Source organism: Nelusetta ayraudi, unplaced genomic scaffold, assembly GCF_046127955.1.
Source record: "Nelusetta ayraudi isolate G7.1 ecotype Tasmania unplaced genomic scaffold, CSIRO-AGI_Nayr_v1 ptg000102l, whole genome shotgun sequence".
Lineage (NCBI taxonomy): Eukaryota > Metazoa > Chordata > Actinopteri > Tetraodontiformes > Monacanthidae > Nelusetta > Nelusetta ayraudi.
The window spans coordinates 758,101-774,191 of NW_027466152.1; the positions used below are offsets into that span (position 1 = coordinate 758,101).

General features: G+C 44.1%; 2 protein-coding genes across 5 annotated transcripts; both read right to left on the reverse strand.

Annotated features, from left to right (window-relative positions):
- Window positions 1-58: 58 nt before the first annotated feature.
- On the reverse strand, window positions 59-11,109 carry ccnt2a (cyclin T2a). Of its 4 annotated transcripts, none has more exons than XM_076048498.1 (11): window positions 10,916-11,109; window positions 9,456-9,537; window positions 9,249-9,377; window positions 8,877-8,937; window positions 8,386-8,448; window positions 7,946-7,991; window positions 4,566-4,729; window positions 4,384-4,454; window positions 1,790-3,107; window positions 1,271-1,659; window positions 59-1,216 (listed from the first exon to the last, which is right to left on the reverse strand). In XM_076048498.1, exons 1-10 carry the CDS (start codon window positions 11,071-11,073, stop codon window positions 1,586-1,588), a joined length of 2,166 nt encoding a protein of 721 aa, XP_075904613.1. In that variant the 5' UTR covers window positions 11,074-11,109; the 3' UTR covers window positions 59-1,216; window positions 1,271-1,585. The 4 variants fall into 4 exon arrangements, with proteins under 4 accessions (XP_075904613.1, XP_075904612.1, XP_075904614.1 ...); XM_076048497.1 differs by having other exon boundaries at window positions 1,267-1,659; XM_076048499.1 differs by having other exon boundaries at window positions 1,261-1,659.
- A 340-nt stretch (window positions 11,110-11,449) lies between these two features.
- On the reverse strand, window positions 11,450-15,827 carry acmsd (aminocarboxymuconate semialdehyde decarboxylase). Its single transcript, XM_076048501.1, has 10 exons — window positions 15,636-15,827; window positions 13,922-13,966; window positions 13,602-13,698; window positions 13,446-13,495; window positions 13,036-13,272; window positions 12,828-12,921; window positions 12,437-12,532; window positions 12,119-12,291; window positions 11,882-11,980; window positions 11,450-11,731 (listed from the first exon to the last, which is right to left on the reverse strand). The coding sequence occupies exons 1-10, from the start codon at window positions 15,690-15,692 to the stop codon at window positions 11,669-11,671; spliced, it is 1,011 nt and encodes a 336-aa protein (XP_075904616.1). The 5' UTR covers window positions 15,693-15,827; the 3' UTR covers window positions 11,450-11,668.
- Window positions 15,828-16,091: the final 264 nt, after the last annotated feature.

Here is a 16,091-nt window from a genome sequence, read left to right on the forward strand (position 1 = left end):
TCAAACTAGACCACAGCCCCCCAAAAAGCGAAGAGAACAGCCAATGCTAATGTCAAGACTTGGTAAATGTACAAACTTTAATGCAGAGCACTATTGAAAAGACGTGTACGGCCAGGTACATTCGTGTAAATGTCATTTTAACCAACTGGATGATGACATCAGTGACAAAGCGGATCAGGGGCATCCACGTTGCAGGTACAAGGGCTATCCAGGAGGTTATATTGCATATGGCTAATTGGTCACTGTCACACCACGTGTTTGCTGGGATGGAAACGAGTCTATGACCGAGTTCCTGGTTACATGATTCCAACTAAAGCGACGACAGATCAAATTACATCATTTTGATTCTCTTCAAAGAAAGAAGGGCCGTGTAAACTTCAACTTGCTTTTAACATATCGAGGCACAACCTTTGGCATCCAGCTCAAGGTCTACTTTAAAAAATAAAAAAAATGAGAGGGTGGGGTGGCAGGGGGGGGCAAAAGCAGGTGTTAGAAGTGCCATTGTTACTGAGGGTGTCAGTGAATATTTTTCTGTGACGGAAACAGCACAGCGCCCTCTGCGGGAGGGTCTAAAGAAGGACACGTCAGTAGAACAAACTGCCCATTTCAAGCCCGATCTGTTGGTTAACAAAATAAGTCTTTTTTATAGGTATAGTTATATCATTAGACTTACAAGCAGCTCTAAACCTGAGTAGTCATGGTATAGCTTTTTTTTTTTTTTTTTAAAACATACAAAAACGTATGTACATTTATCTACACTTTCTGTAAACAGCAAGTATGTGTTCTCCTTTGAAATCCCTTTGATGATTTTTTTTTTTAAACATGCAAATTATACATACAATAATTATTTAAAAAAAAAAAAAAAAAAATCAAGCCAAGGAAGTAATTCAGGAGATGAAACTTTACACCCAAAATTCTGTTAACAGTACTACCTAGAATATCAGCAAACATAACTTTTAACTCATCTCCACCTTTCCGTTGGCGTCCTCCATACAACTGCAAAAGTCTGATTGACTTAAATAAGTCTTTAAAAGAAAATCTGAAATGAAAAATTGCACCTTCCATGCCTTTTATAGCACTTACTAATACTTTTGTTTTCAAATATGAAGAATCTGACCTCAACCGAAATGAGAAACACACGCGCACACACACACACACACACAAACCTTTACACATTTGCTGACTGATTCAGGAGGAAGGAAAACCAAGCAGCAAACTCAACACGTACACACACACACACACACACACACACACACACACACACACACACACACACACACACACACACACACACACACACACACACAGCACCGAGTGTCACAACCCAGTGATCTGTCAGTCAGTCAGGAAGCATGATTTGTTTTTCACAATTTCTAGTCTCTCAGATATTGAGAAATCCATTAACACTATGCATTATTTTTGCAGATTGAGTTTTTTTTGTTGTCGTCGTCTCTGCCTTTCAGTAAAGGGTTTATCGTCACGTAGTTACTTTTTAGGGCACTTAACAAGGAGGTGAGCATAGTCTTCATAGTTTGTGAGTAGTTTCCCATGTCCACGTGCTGCTCCGGTGGCTGCAGAGCGGGGCTCAGTGTCTTTGCTCCCCCACCTCGTGGGGCGACTCGCCGGGAGGAGGGTACTGCTGAGAGGTCCGCAGCCCACCTGGGGTGTGACAGGACAGCGCGTCAGAAAGCAGCAGAGAGCAGTGAGGATGAAGAGGGCCAGGGGGAGAGGGAGGGGGAGGGGGAGGGGGAGGAGGAGAGAGCAGAAGGGAGGAGACAGAAGGCGGTACCTGCAGCAGCTGAGCCGCCCTTGGAGAGTTTGCTCACTTTGGAGCAGGAGGTGGAGAAGGAGGTGGAAGGGTGGTGGTGATGGTTGTGGCCCGCCTCGGGATACAGCCTCTTGCGGGACGAGGACGAGGACATGGAGGTGGAACCCAGCGGGCCCAGCGGAGTCCCGTCCATGGCGACGAGTCCCGGCGGGGCCCTCAGCAGGCCCTCCGGTCCCGTCCGGCCGTTCCCGCTGTGCGCGTGCGGATGCGGGTGACTGTGCTTGTGGTGGCGGTGGAGGCCGTGGTGCTCGGCCCCGCGGTGCTTTTCCTTGCTCACCAGAGGACTGGAATGTTTGCTCTTGCTGTTGCTGTTGGCCGCCGCCGCCGCCGCCGCACCCTCGTCCGAGGAGCTGTGACGCTCCGACGACGACACTTTGATTTTCATTCTGAGCTCGTCTTTGTTCGACTGTCCGCCGCCTTTCTCCGCCTGCGAGCTTCCGCCCGTGCTGGGAACGGCCAGGCGCACCTTCAGCGCGCCTTTGTCCCGTTTGTCGCCGTGGTGACGCTTGTCGTGTCCCGACATCGAGGCCGAAGGAGGACCTTTCATTTTCACCGGCGAGGCGGTGAAGTCTCCGCCCCCGCTGTGCGATATTTGGTGGGGCTGCGAATGTTTTCTGTGGTCGACTTGGCTTGGAAAGGATGGTGCATAGCTGGAGGAGGTGGAGGAGGAGGAGGAGGAGAACGCGTCGCCCCTGTCGCAGTCCATCGCTCCTCCGTGCTGTTCCACACAGCGTTTCTGGCTGGAAACCAGCAGCTCAGCGGCGTGTTTCTCCCTGTACTTGTCCAGAGACAACTTCTGAGCTGGAGGCGGAGCAGGTGGAAGGTAGCCGGGCTGAGGCGGCGGCGGCAGTGGCGGCTGATGCTTGACGCCGCCGCCGCCTTTGAGTTCCTGTTTAACCGGGCTGAGGTCCAAGGTTTTCTCAGTCTTGAACAGCGGTGCGTGCTGAAGTAAGGAGGACGCAGGGGTCTGCAGAGGCAGTGTGGCTTCCTGAAGAGGAATACTGAGGGGCTCCTGCTTGATGCAGGCAGACGGGTACCCGGCTACGCCCTGGCCGCTCTGGGGCCACTCGCTGTGGCTGGCCGGGTTGTAGGTGCCGGCTAGGCCGTCCAGAGACAGCGATCCGCTGAAGCTGGGGCCAGCTTTGGGAAAACTTGGATTTGAGGAGGACAGACCACCGAGGGGACCGTCGCCTTGGTGTTGGAATGTAGACGGCCCGGCGACCGAGTTCTCCGTCCCCTGAGACGACTCAGTCTTGGGCTTTTTGGCAGCTTGGGTTGCCTAAAGTGGAGAGGGGAATGTTTGAAAGCCACTTTAACAGCTGGCAAACGTGAGATGTGCTCGTGCGCGCTGTTCGCCAATGGAGAGCGACGTTGCCAAACCACAGCCATCTTCCTTCAGACAGCGAAGCCATTCTTTAACATTGATGTCTACGGTGCACGTACCTTTTTAAAAACATATCGGACTCAGTTTTGACGTGATTTTAAAAACGGTTTGAGTTCTTATAAACGTCAGATACGTAGTTACGTTTCCACATACTTAGGAATGATTTTAACCATGGATTTTCGGGAACATTGTACACTACGCCGACGCGGAGGACTGTCACAAATGGTGACCATGGTGAGCATGGCCTCTCCAGCAGCTCCGTGCGTTCTCGCACCTTTTTGGGAAGTTTTCTCGTGAGCTAAATAAATTATCCATCTCTAACTATGTTTCATAAGTAAACATAAAATAGATAGACAAAGCAATATCTATACATACTCTGGGTGTCTATATTAAATAATTAATACAATTATTTTTTTTTTAAATAATAAAAAAAAATATTTGTACATAAAACAATAACATAAAATGTATGTAATTAATTTAGAATTTATTTATTTCATTTATTTGTTCTGTTAGATATACGTAGTTTTCAGATGGGGCTTCAAGGATCAAGGGCTTTTTTTTGGTCTCAAACAATTCATTCATGGAGCATCAGCATCCACAGGCTGCACAGAAATCTGGCATGTTTCTGTAAACACAAAGCGAGAACGTTCCTGTGTGTGGGCTATTTGAAGAAGATTTAAACAAACCTAACCGCCTCAAAATCACGTACAATCTAAGTGTTTTTAACCGACAGAGAAATTCTGTATTACTCACATATATATGTATACATATATAAGAAATAGTGTTCTCCGATTTTCCCCGATAATAGTAGTTCTGTGGGAAAGAAAACATATATGATAATCTCCATTATTGTGGTCTCTCTATGCCGAACGATGCTTCAGTCGTTTTTTGAAACGACAGCGGATATTTCAACACGTCCAAGGATCCTACAGTACAGCCACGCTAATGAGGTCTGTAATACTGTAACACGATAATAAATCTGACGTCATTTCAGCGAGTTGATATTGTTTCTGTAGGTGCGGGTCATTCACCTTCCACCGTCTACTATGGCGCCGTAAGATGGCCGCCGTTTAGCTACGTCGCTATCTATGTCCATGCTGGTGATTATGTCACTCAAAACAGGCGACTTATTTTTCTAAAAGGGTGTGACAACACAGCAGTATGGTCTTACCCTCCAGTTCCGTATCCTCTTTAGCCGACTGGGTGTCTTCTCTAGAATCTGCAGAAATTCATGGGTCAACTCTAAAAAAAAGAAAACATGGACAGTGTTACCCCAATAAAAAAAAAAAATCAAAAACAGATCACAGCCCGAGTTACTGGTCGCTACACAAAGAGACTGGTGTCCAGCCTTACCATCGAGCAGCTCAAGAGTGACCGAATTGTCCACGTACTCCCACCAGTGTTTCCCATCAGTGGAGACGGGAATCTCCCAGTTGGACCACTTGCAAGCCAGGTGGATGCAAACACAGGCAATCACCGTGGGCTTGTACTGGAGGCAAAATGTAGTGAGGTGGAGGCTGTGTGCCGGATGAGGGTATGTGTAAGTGGCAAGTGTGTGTGTGTGTGTGTGTGTGTGTGAGTCAGTGAGTGAGTGAGTGAGCGGGTATTGGAGGCAGTTGCATCAGGACGAGGGTTTCATCACCAATGGTTGCACATGTGGAGAAAAGGGGGAAAAAAACAAAGGAAGGAGCAGACAGCTTTAAACCACTGAGGGCATTTTTGGTCAAATACACACATCTTATCATTTAAATGTATTTTCACATTAACTGATTGATTACACTGGGCAGTCTATGATTGAAAATCCCGCTAAATGATATTGGGGGCAGTGTTTCCAACAGGATATTTGCTAGTTTAGACGGGTGCAAGCGAGGCAGCAGTGGCCTGCTGGGCCGGTAGTTTAGGTCAGTTCGTTATTCATTTCTGTTTACCCAAAGTGCCAGGTTACAAGTAAAACATGTCAGTAGCTGCGTTTCCATTACAGTTTCTCACAGAATAAAAGCAATATTTTTTTAAATTTCGAGAAAGTACAATTGTGATTTGCAGGCGTTTCCAATGAATGACGTGAAGTGCACGAGCCAGAATTCTGGGATTTTACGAAAATTACATTTGCTTTTGTTTGTTTAAGTTTGTTTGCTGTCAAGAATGGTTGTTATATTTTTCTCTTTCATTATTTGTAAAAAATATTCCGTCTCCTCCTCCAATCCAAACATGACGCGCCATTTTCACTTGTAAGTGAACTGGTCACATGACCCCATACATCACGTTCGGTGACATGTAAATGTTTCCACGACACTTGCGATAAACCTCTATATTGATACGTCAGCCACCTCATGAGAGCCTCAAAACATTTTTAACCATATTTGAGAGGTTTTTCCAAGTTTAGCCGTTTCCACCACCAGTTTTTTTATGGCCATATTTAGGTTTTGCACAATTCTAGAGTCATGGAAGCGCAGCTAGTGAGGCGACAACGGGAACAACAGCGCAGTCAGAATGACGCGTTGGCTGCACGACGCCAGCTGCTCAGGAAAAGCAAGTCAACTAGTGGCCACTGTAGGAAACACTGCCAGAGGACAAAACAGAACAGAAAAAACAAGGTATTGGCTGAAAGGCTTGTTCATGTTTCAGGAGATAACAGGTAAAAACCAGGGCCTCCTGCACATGAGGCCGGTCTATTGTGAAGGACGAACCCCTGAGGCCCGTCACGTGGCAGCTGCAGCATTGTGCAGCCAAAGTTCCTACTGTCCGCCTCATCTTTTCCTAGCTACAAGTCAAGCCAAGTTGTATATACTCAATATATATATATATATATATGTTCTTCATTGAGCATAATTGTTTCAAAATGAATCAATGCAACTACAGACAACAATTTATCGTTAGCTTACTTGTGACAAAATAGTAAAAACCAGCCAAGCGCACTGATCTGATTTAGCAAATGCATTTTTTTTTTCTTCGACAGACGAAGGACCATTTGAACACAGCAGCCTGTTTCCTCTTGACACCATGTTCAGAGAGAGAAATGCAAATTCTTTCAAGAAGCAGTTGCATGTCTCCACCATGATTTAAAGGACATAAGACGTAATAAGATGGCATCACAATATGTTGACCTCACCAGGAAATCTTCAGGGTGGTATGAAGAGAACTTATCTTTGCTTTTTGCAAAATTGCAAGCTTGAGTTTGTCAATCTAGGATGTTTAAGGCCATATTTGTGACAACACTAATGCATTAGCAAGGTTTACTTAATTGCATTTCTTTTTTTTTTTAAACTGCTAGCTTTACCGTAACAGATGTCATACATAATTTCCTTAGTCACTTTAATCCTTTGCATAGGACGTTGTCGAGCATTTCACTCCCCTCCTTCCAACCCCCAGTAGGACATTCGAGGAAAAACAAAGCTGTGTGTGCATGGTCAAAAGCCATGGCAATATACATATACATTCATATCTACACATACATAATATACACGGCTGCATTGTATGTGTTCCGATCGCTGGATGGCCACTTGGACTGAGCGCAAAATACAATGTCTGAACTCTGATCTGTCAGAGCACAATGGACTCCAATAGAGGCTAACCAGCAGATTACAGTTCATATTTAATGCGTTCCTGACAAAAAGATGTCAAAGGCCAGTGTATTAAATGTATCAATATGGAATTATTCACAGTCAGCGTTCAGACATTGTGATTGAATTTTAAGCGGTTGGAATACAATATCAAGTAATTGCAGCGTATGGTCATTTATCTGCTCCCCTGTATAGTATAAAGAGACCAGTTAGAGAATTCCTGAACAACTGAGAGACAGATGTGCCGAGAAAAATATTGCAGCCACAATTCCAAAACACGACTGTTTGACGTCATTAAGATTTGGTTTACTACAAGTTTACCATCTTTTGAGATGAATGAAAGGCGTCATCTTTATCATGCACAAACTGTTTTGGCCGTTTGTGTCGGGGCTTTCATACGTTCCGTAACTGACAAACACAGGACGGACCTCTCAATCTGAGAGAGGGTCTCGAGCCCTTTGTGGCATCACAAAGGGCTTGACTTCTACTTCTTCAACATCGAGAGCCAACATTTGATATCAAGCAGAGCGAGCGAGAGAAATGATGAATGGACTTTCACTGCACTCTGGCAGGCAGGCTACTACGACTGCATGTTTTTCTTGACACATCTTTCTTTCTGGAATCAAGTGCGAGTGACGGTCAAAGACTAGAAAGAATGCACTCAAGTTATAAACAAGGAAATATTGCAAAAGCCAGAAAGAGTTGGGAGATAAAAGGCATAATAAACAAACGGATATCAAAAGAAGAGTAAAAAAATGTGAACTTGCAGTACTTACCGGGTGCACTTCTATGAGAAATGTTTACATCTGTGAAATCTTTAGCTGCTATTCAGGCTACCAAAGTGTCTTTCTTTTAGACTTATGCACTTTTTTGCAACCGAACAAACATGTGGGTTTCAAGCGCACCACTACACTTCGCATCTTGCATTCAACCCATCTGTGCCAACAACTTTGGTCCCTTGTACAATACACCGCACGGCGACTGGGGCTGGTAACGCTTTGTGCCACCCTGTTCCGCTCACTTTCACCGAAGGAGGGAAGCTGAGGGGAGTTGGCAAGCATCCCGACAACCACCAGTGCAAGTAGGGCCGGTTGGACACTGATAGGGTACCCTGCATTACAGGAAGCTATGGTGTGCAGTCAAAGTGCAACAAAGGAGGGGCAGGATAACAACCTGTTGGTAGCCATGAAATAGGAAGTCTGTGCCAGATCCTTGCTTGCTGTATGACAGAGAGAAAAGAGGGAAAGGAAATAGACACATTGGTATCAAGCGGCCGTTGGAATTCCATCATCATAAACACATGTAATGTTTGTTTGTTTTTTTTAAACAAATACACTGCTATGCCAAGACAAAAACACACTTGGCTCTTCTATTAGATACCATCCACAATATTTGATGACGTTTAACTCTGGCGTAATTGTCAAACAAAACCTTTCACAAAAAAAAAAAAAAAGAGAGAAAAAGCACACAAAAATCTCAAAAGGTCAACAAAAGAGCAAGGTGTGTTCACGTAACCATTAAACCACACATGGGTTTCACTCCCCTCCCCACCCGCACAGGAGGTGGGGCAAAAAAGAGCAGAGGGCACAAAGAGCAAAGAAGGAAGCCTCTACCTCGCACTAGCTGGGAACATTTCACCACATCAGTGTGTGGGTGATCAATAGTAATTTCAAAGCCTGGAACAAAATACATGACAGGTGAGTTCAACACAAACACAACCGGGAGGTGACATGTCATTGCACAAATACGCAAGCAAAATCTTGCAGTCAATTGAGAGGCATCAGGTCAATTCTCCTGGGGGGGGGGGGGGGGGGTCAAATAGGAATAATGGTGTGAGGTGGGCGAGCGATTGAAGCCGACTGTGTCTGCAAATAAATGACATGTCACCTTTACAATGATTTAGAGAGAATGTGTACATGATAACATCACCACACAGCAGTCGTTAAACTTTTTCCAACTACATGAGCTGTGATGAGTAAATTTAACGGTGAGCATTAACAGCACTATGCCCCTAGTGGAAATGATCAAAACCAAATGATAACGACTGTAGTAAACCAAACGCCATCTCTCTCTCAAGTCATCCATTCCAGTCACCATTACTTACCCAGGGTCTGCAGCACTATGGATTCAAGTATCACCAGCTCTTGAGCTTGCTGGAGGTATGCCTGAAGTTTGATAGACAATCATTACAACACAATTGTAATGAGTCTATACGTCTACGTGTCCCCCTCAAAACAACTGAGTTCAAAGGGCCAAAAAAAAAAACTAAAAACCCTCCAAACAGGCTCAATTTACCGTTAAGAGGAGGAGCCTTGCTGGGTTTAATACAAGGCCAAGGCACTTAGCTTAGGCCCTTTGAGAGGGGGCTAAGGGGGCAGAGAAACTGGGCACAACCAGGCAAATATATGGGAAAACCACAGGAGAAGCGGAGAGTCAGATGCAGGCGACGACAACATTTGGAATATTTGGAACTTACATTGCTTTTTGTGTCGAGAGGTGATTCTTGGGGATTTAGGCAAGCGTGCACAACCTTGATCACGTGTTCGAGTTTCCGAGGTTGTTCTTCTACTTTTGCGGCCAAGAATAATGTAGTGGGAGATATTATCTGCACAATAGAGACGATAAAATTAATTTTAACACAGACGAGTGAGTATATTGAAGGAATACAAGACGGCATACTTACATTCCTGTGGAATTTGGTGAAAGAGTGGTGCATATAAAATCTATGCATGTAAACAATGGCTGTATTTATTGTTAGTTGAGAGCTGTGTGGGTCAAGGGTTAAGAAAAAAAACTGGACTCTGAACAGCACATTTGCAAAAAGAGCTTTTGCAGACTTATTTAAGATCATTATTAAGAGCTTTACATTTTGTTGAAAGTCATTCCTTTTTATAATTTGTCTCTTCTCGCAAGATCATCACACCTTTTTTTTGTCTCTTGATATACAAATTTATAACAGGTGTTGAAAAGACACAATTGCCTCCTAATCAAAATGTAAAAAAGAAAAAAGGTACAGATAAACGTACAAGAAATTAAAGAGTTTTTTCATGACAAAGCCCATTGATTTACGTCTTTTTCACTTGCCTCCTATCTCTCCTCATTTAATCGAATCTAATCCGTGGAGAAACTCATCTTTGTACAGATGAAAGTCTTTAGCAGGATGGCCTTTTCATCATGAAGTGCCACGTGCTTACATGGCTGATGAAAACAATCTAGGCAATCTAGGAAAGTGCAGGAAGAGAAATAAGGTGTGACTGATTAACTGAGCACACAGTGCAAGTGCACAACATCTTGCTTGGTTAGTCAAAAATCCTTAGAGGTGGCACGAAAATGACGTGATCACAGCAACTGTGTTATGGGAGTTTTATTGTTTTTATTATTATTATTATTATTATTATTATTATTATTATTATTATTAAGTACTACAAAGAAATAATAGTGGATAGCTGTCAATTTTTGAAATTATTTTCAGTTCATTTACCTATCCTGCCGATTCAGGACAACATGCTGTGCAACACAAATTGTTGTTCCATCACGCCGCTAAAACTCAGAAAACAGTATATGGGTATTTATTGAAGACACAGAGGGGCAAATCCGGACTCTGAGCTAACGCGGTAACAAATGCTGTCAACGCTGGCTAGCTAACTACGTTAGCTTAATGCTAGCAGACTTTATGCAACGCTACTGCTGCTTGGTATTTTTGGCAATATCAAGGGGCAGAATTGTAGCTCGCGCTTCGTACACTGGAAGCGTATGGCGTTACATCAGCTGCCAAACTCTATAGGGAGGACGTGCTCTGAGATATTTGATTAGGGTCGACAACAGGGGGGCTGACAACAGCTGCAGAACTCAGTGGCCCACTGGCCTGACATACGCAACCGTTGGCTAAAAGGTTAGCAGGCTAGGCTAACGCTTTTCTACTCATGGATACACGGCGGTGCGCCCAGAAAACGATTCGAAAATGCAGACATGTTTAAAATAGCACACAACTATTTACACTACTACAATCAGGGTGGATTTCGCCGCCTTTCTGTTGACGACAGTTTTAATGTAACGACTGCTAAGAGGCCTGCAGTGCCATAAGCGCCATATCTCCGGTCAGGTCTGGCCGACAGAAAACTCAAGTTTGTTTACAAAGGATACACGTTGAGTCTCTGGCCCATGTCTTGGATTAAATTGGCCGCTTGCTGTCGGTAGGAGAGCTCTCGGTCTGGTTCTACTCCACATCGGTGTGACGGCGTATTTTCCAGCTGCTCCCGGGTGAAAAACCATTTCGACGGTGATCCCCGGTGCACCGCCATTGCTCCCCGACGTTCACATAGGGATTGAGAGACCGGACGTGACGTGTTATAACGCAGGAAACGGCTCCGTTAACGCAAAAACGTCGCCGATTTTGATAAAATCAGAGATTATTATTATTATTATTATTATTATTATTATTATTATTATTATTATTATTATTATTATTATTATGCGGAAAAATGTATAAGAAAAAGAGGGTGTGAATGTGACTGCAACACTGACAAGCGGTCCACCCATTATAGACTAGAAATTATTTACTGGATCAGAGTCCACGCTACATATTATGTAATGCTACTTTACCCCCTTTTACAAACAGGAATAATGTAACTAGAAAAGCTATCTCAGTTTAGCAATGGAGAGACACTGGTCCATGCATTCTGATTTTTGCAAAGTTTATTATAGGTCCAGACTGCATATGGAGCACAAAGTTTGCTTTTGGCAAGTTGATCGTAAAATATGAAGTTGCCACAGAGCATCCATGTATAACTTCAAATAAACAAATCAGAAAACAAACAATCACATAATCAATCATTCTTCCAGGTAGCAGCAGTGCTCGACTTATACATGAAGAGTTATGCAAACACATGTATTCAGTCATTCAAATTGTTCTCTATTCAGGCCCAAAAATTCCAGTGCATTTCCAGCGAGGAGGTTATCCTGCAAAACAAGAGCACACACCATAATTCATTTTGGATAGGGATTGCAATATTAAGAGAGTCTTTGAAAAGTTGTGTCACTTTTGGCTGTTCCCATACTACAGCTCAAAATTCTTGTTTTGACAAAGGTCAGTGTATTGTTTTTTGTTACCTTCAGCTTATCATCAAAATCATCCATTGACTCAATCAGTGCCCCGGGCTGCAGCTCACCCAGTGGGAATGGATAATCAGTTCCCAACATTACCTTGTCCTGAGTAGGAAATAGATGCATGTTTTATCTCGAGCTCATATGTAACAATATCTGTTGTCTATCAAAACTTCCTGATCTGTGGTGAGATTTCAGGGCTCCCTGCAATCTCAGTATGAATGACGATAATGAAAGGCTCACTTTTCCAATAATGTCAACAAGCAGCTTGAGGGCAACTGGATCGTGCACCAGGGAGTCGGTGTAGAAAGAACCAAGGTACTTCCTTGGACTGATCTTGTTGTCCACTGCACACAGGTCAGGCCGAACCGTGTGGCCATGTTCAATTCTACCGATGGTGAAGGGAAAGGAGCCTCCTGAAAGCAGATTATTAAAAGAAAAGAAAAGAAATCTCAACGTCAGACTACATCTTGAACCAACCACAGACTTAGTTTAAATTAGCGCAATCTTTGTATGTCTCGTTCATCATTAGTTTACTACAACTGAGCATGTGGTCCGTACCTCCATGTGCAAAACAGACTTTTAGGTTTGGAAATCTCTCAAACACGCCCCCAAATATCATGGAGCAGATTGCCATGGTGGTCTCTGAAGGCATGCCTTTAAATTGTAAAGAAGAACAACAGTTAGTTGTCACTTGAAGTGAGCAGGGCACAACGCATGAAGGAGTTGAAGAAAAAGCATACATGGGCATAATCCCACCATATCAAGATGTTACAAAATCAGCATTAACACCGGAAAGAACAGTAATGGGATGGCTTTATCAATCAACCAATTAATATACCCAGGTTGTTAAAAATGGATCAAAGGGAACAGAGAAAATATGCATTTTTTATTGATGAACTTTGGTTTAGTGATAGCGTTTCAGTCTGCTAATTCATCTCATCTTCCTCACCCACCAGCCACGGCAGCCAATACTTAGCCATCCTCCCATCTGTTTGCATATCCCACGGATGGACAAATATGGAACAGCCCAGCTCCTCGGCCGCCTGCATGGCAGACACACAGCAAGACCAGCTTGTTTCCTTTTTCCTCCCACCCCTTGAAATATGACAGAATGATACACTGATATCTGTGCAAGATGAGCTTCTGAAGTGTCTCACGGCGTAGAAAGGGTAGAGCTCAGGAGAGTTCAGATCCCAGCTGTTGACGTGCGAGCCGATCTGCACGCCAGGGAAGCCCAACTCCTTCACGCAGCGCCGCATCTCCAGCACGGCTAAGTCAGGGGCCTGCATGGGCAGCGTTCCCAGGCCCACAAACCTCTTGGGGTGACTCCGCACTGTCTGGGCCAGGTCGTCGTTCAGGAGGACACAGAGATCCAGGGTGTCGTGAGGTTTGGCCTTAAAAAATAAAAAAAAAAGAGTGAAGATGCAAGATTTGCAGAGAATAGGCCGGCTTCATATAATAGAAAAACATTATTTTTTTATGTTTTCAGACCAAAAAAATAAACAACACAATGTTCCATCACAGACACACACAAACACTTCAGAGCAGCTGTTATTTTTGCACTTACCCAGTAACTGAACATTACGGGGACCGTGGAAAGAGCTTGGACCGTGACACCTAAATGTCATTGGAGATAAAAGGGACAAACAAAAATTTCAGGGACCAATATGAAATATGAAGTGCGACACTTCTCTGCACTGTCTGTCAGTGTTCCGGCAAGTACCGTGCTGATCCATGTCCCTGATGCGTGCATTTGCATCCCAGCAGTTCTCTTGAATAACTCTGAACAACTTCCCGTCCTTCGTCATCGTGGCCTCACCCTGCAGCAGAAGAGCGGTTCTGTTACACTGGGTCCCATGACTCTGATACCCACTCAGTTACCACGCTCAGGCTTCTGCAGCTGCTTACATGGCGAGAGCCAGGCTTCCAGGCCCAACAGGTGAGCTGTGTACTAAAGTGCCAGGCACAATAAAACAGTTGCACAATTGCACCAGCCAATGCATTGTCTGTCGTGTGATGCGAGTTGAACACAAGTGTGCCTACCTGGCAGTGGTGATGGAGCTGGACAAACCCATCATAACCATACCTCTGAAACACAAATGGGATGGGATCATTTTAATACAATATATTCAGACACGTACATATCTATGCGTGCATGAAATCACATCAGAATTTTTCACTTAGTTAGTTTAGATCCAAACATTAGATCCCAACCTGGGTGACTTGCACAGAGAGCCATCTGATGCTGCTGACAGTTTTGCATACAGATGAACCTGCAAATAGTCTCACTGAGCGATGCAGCCAGTAAAGGCCTATTTCATATGCCTGCAGATCTGCAGTGGTTCTCCGCAAATGTTCCAGACATGCTGGATATTACACTTGCCTTTAAAAGTAGCTGAGGTTTGCAGAAAAACACTGCTTAAACCAAAAATTTGCACATGGTGGTTTATTCAAAGGAAACTTTCATATTTCCCCTCGGGGCCTGAAGAGTCAAGAGCTCCTTCTTCTTCTTGTAGTTTGCATCTACTTTTTAATTATGTGCTTTCCAAAGTAAGAGACTAATCTACCCCTTGATAGATCAAATAGGTTCATTTTTGTTAGACGGTGCAGTTCTTCTTTTTGCCAGACATGTAGGAGGAAAGAACTTTGTTCACGTTTCAGCTATTGTCCCCCTGAATGTTGCTGTGAGATGTGGCCTGACAAGGTTTCATCCTTCATCCAGTGTTTGTATCTGTTCATCTCTGACGTGATGATAGTGCCGTTGCTCCTGACAATGGTTTGTTTCTCTTTCAGCGGTCGGATACGGATACTGATTTGGAGCACTCTGTCTTCACCGGACCCCGTGAGCCTGTTTCTTTTTCACACTGGAAAGAACTTTGATTCCCTTTTTTATTTTTTTTTATCGTCTATTGTCTGTAGTCTTCACCAGAGCTGTCATCGGAATGTTGCCGTGACGTGTTTTATCAGCTGTTTACAGGTAAACCTGTCAGATCTTTCAGCTCCACTGTGACGGTCATGCAATTGCAAAAAAGAAACACCCTGACGACTCGTAAGGACAAGGTCGTTACACAAGAACTGGTAGGGAACATTTACAAATGCCCGATTAAAGACGGAATGAAGAGTAGAAAACATGCTCGAGGGACCATGAGCTGGGAAGGTGGCGCATGCTCCTCTAAAGACCATCACAGCACAGGACGTGACCATTTGGTGGACCTGTCAGATCCAGTGGGCCAGTCACAACCAGACGTCAGACACATCAGATAAGGCGCGTCACAGAAACATTCAAGTAACAGGTCTGATGAAAACCACAGACGATAGTTGAAACATGTTTTTTTTAAAAGAACTAAAAGGTTTTTTTCCTCAAAGTCTGACCAAAAGCTCTACTTCTCTGTAAGATATATATATAAAAAAAGCTGTTTGGTATTTCATGAGCTGTGTAATGTTGTCCAGCCTGTGAGTTCTCACCTGCAGCAGCCTGTTCAAATCTTTACATGAAGCACAAACCGACACATATGCACAGCAAAAGCAACAGGACAGGAAGCAGCACGGCCAGAGCCGTCAGTTGATTAAAGTTCAACCAGCCGTGGGCAGAATTTCAGAATCGCAGCACTGGCTTTCAGAGTGCCCAAAACATTTTTCAATCCCACCTCGCTCTCGCACGAGTTACAGGAAGCGAAACAGCAAAACAATTTGATTTGTCCCACACACTGTCTGAATGAGAAGACAGCTGAGGAGCCGCTGGGCTGTCGGTGCCTACCTGCTTCAGATCTGGCCACTCCTTTGGCAAAATGTGATTGTGAATATCAACCTTCATGCCGGCGCTCTGACCAGTGCTTGCCCTCAGGGAATGTGTGGAGTTTGACGCCAGTGATTCCCTGAAGCAAATGAGCCTCTGTTAAGCAAACAGCCTCCCTGCGCTGCGCGAGTGGCCGAGGGCTGGCAGGTGAATGGCTGCTAGGACACACTGGTAATTTATTACCTAGTCTATAAAACAGAAAGTAACCTCAGCATTAGTGGGCGGGCAGAGGATCTTTTAAAGGCCCCATGCAATATTTATTTTACAACCATTATTTTTCAACCTGGACGGTTGCACTAAAGCTTGCAAACTTTATAGAGATCCAGAAACAACGTGTTGTTTTTTGTGTTTGTTTTATCCTTAGCTGAGTTTGTTGCTGTGTTGAAATTCATATTCATAAAATATATTTGAAATATA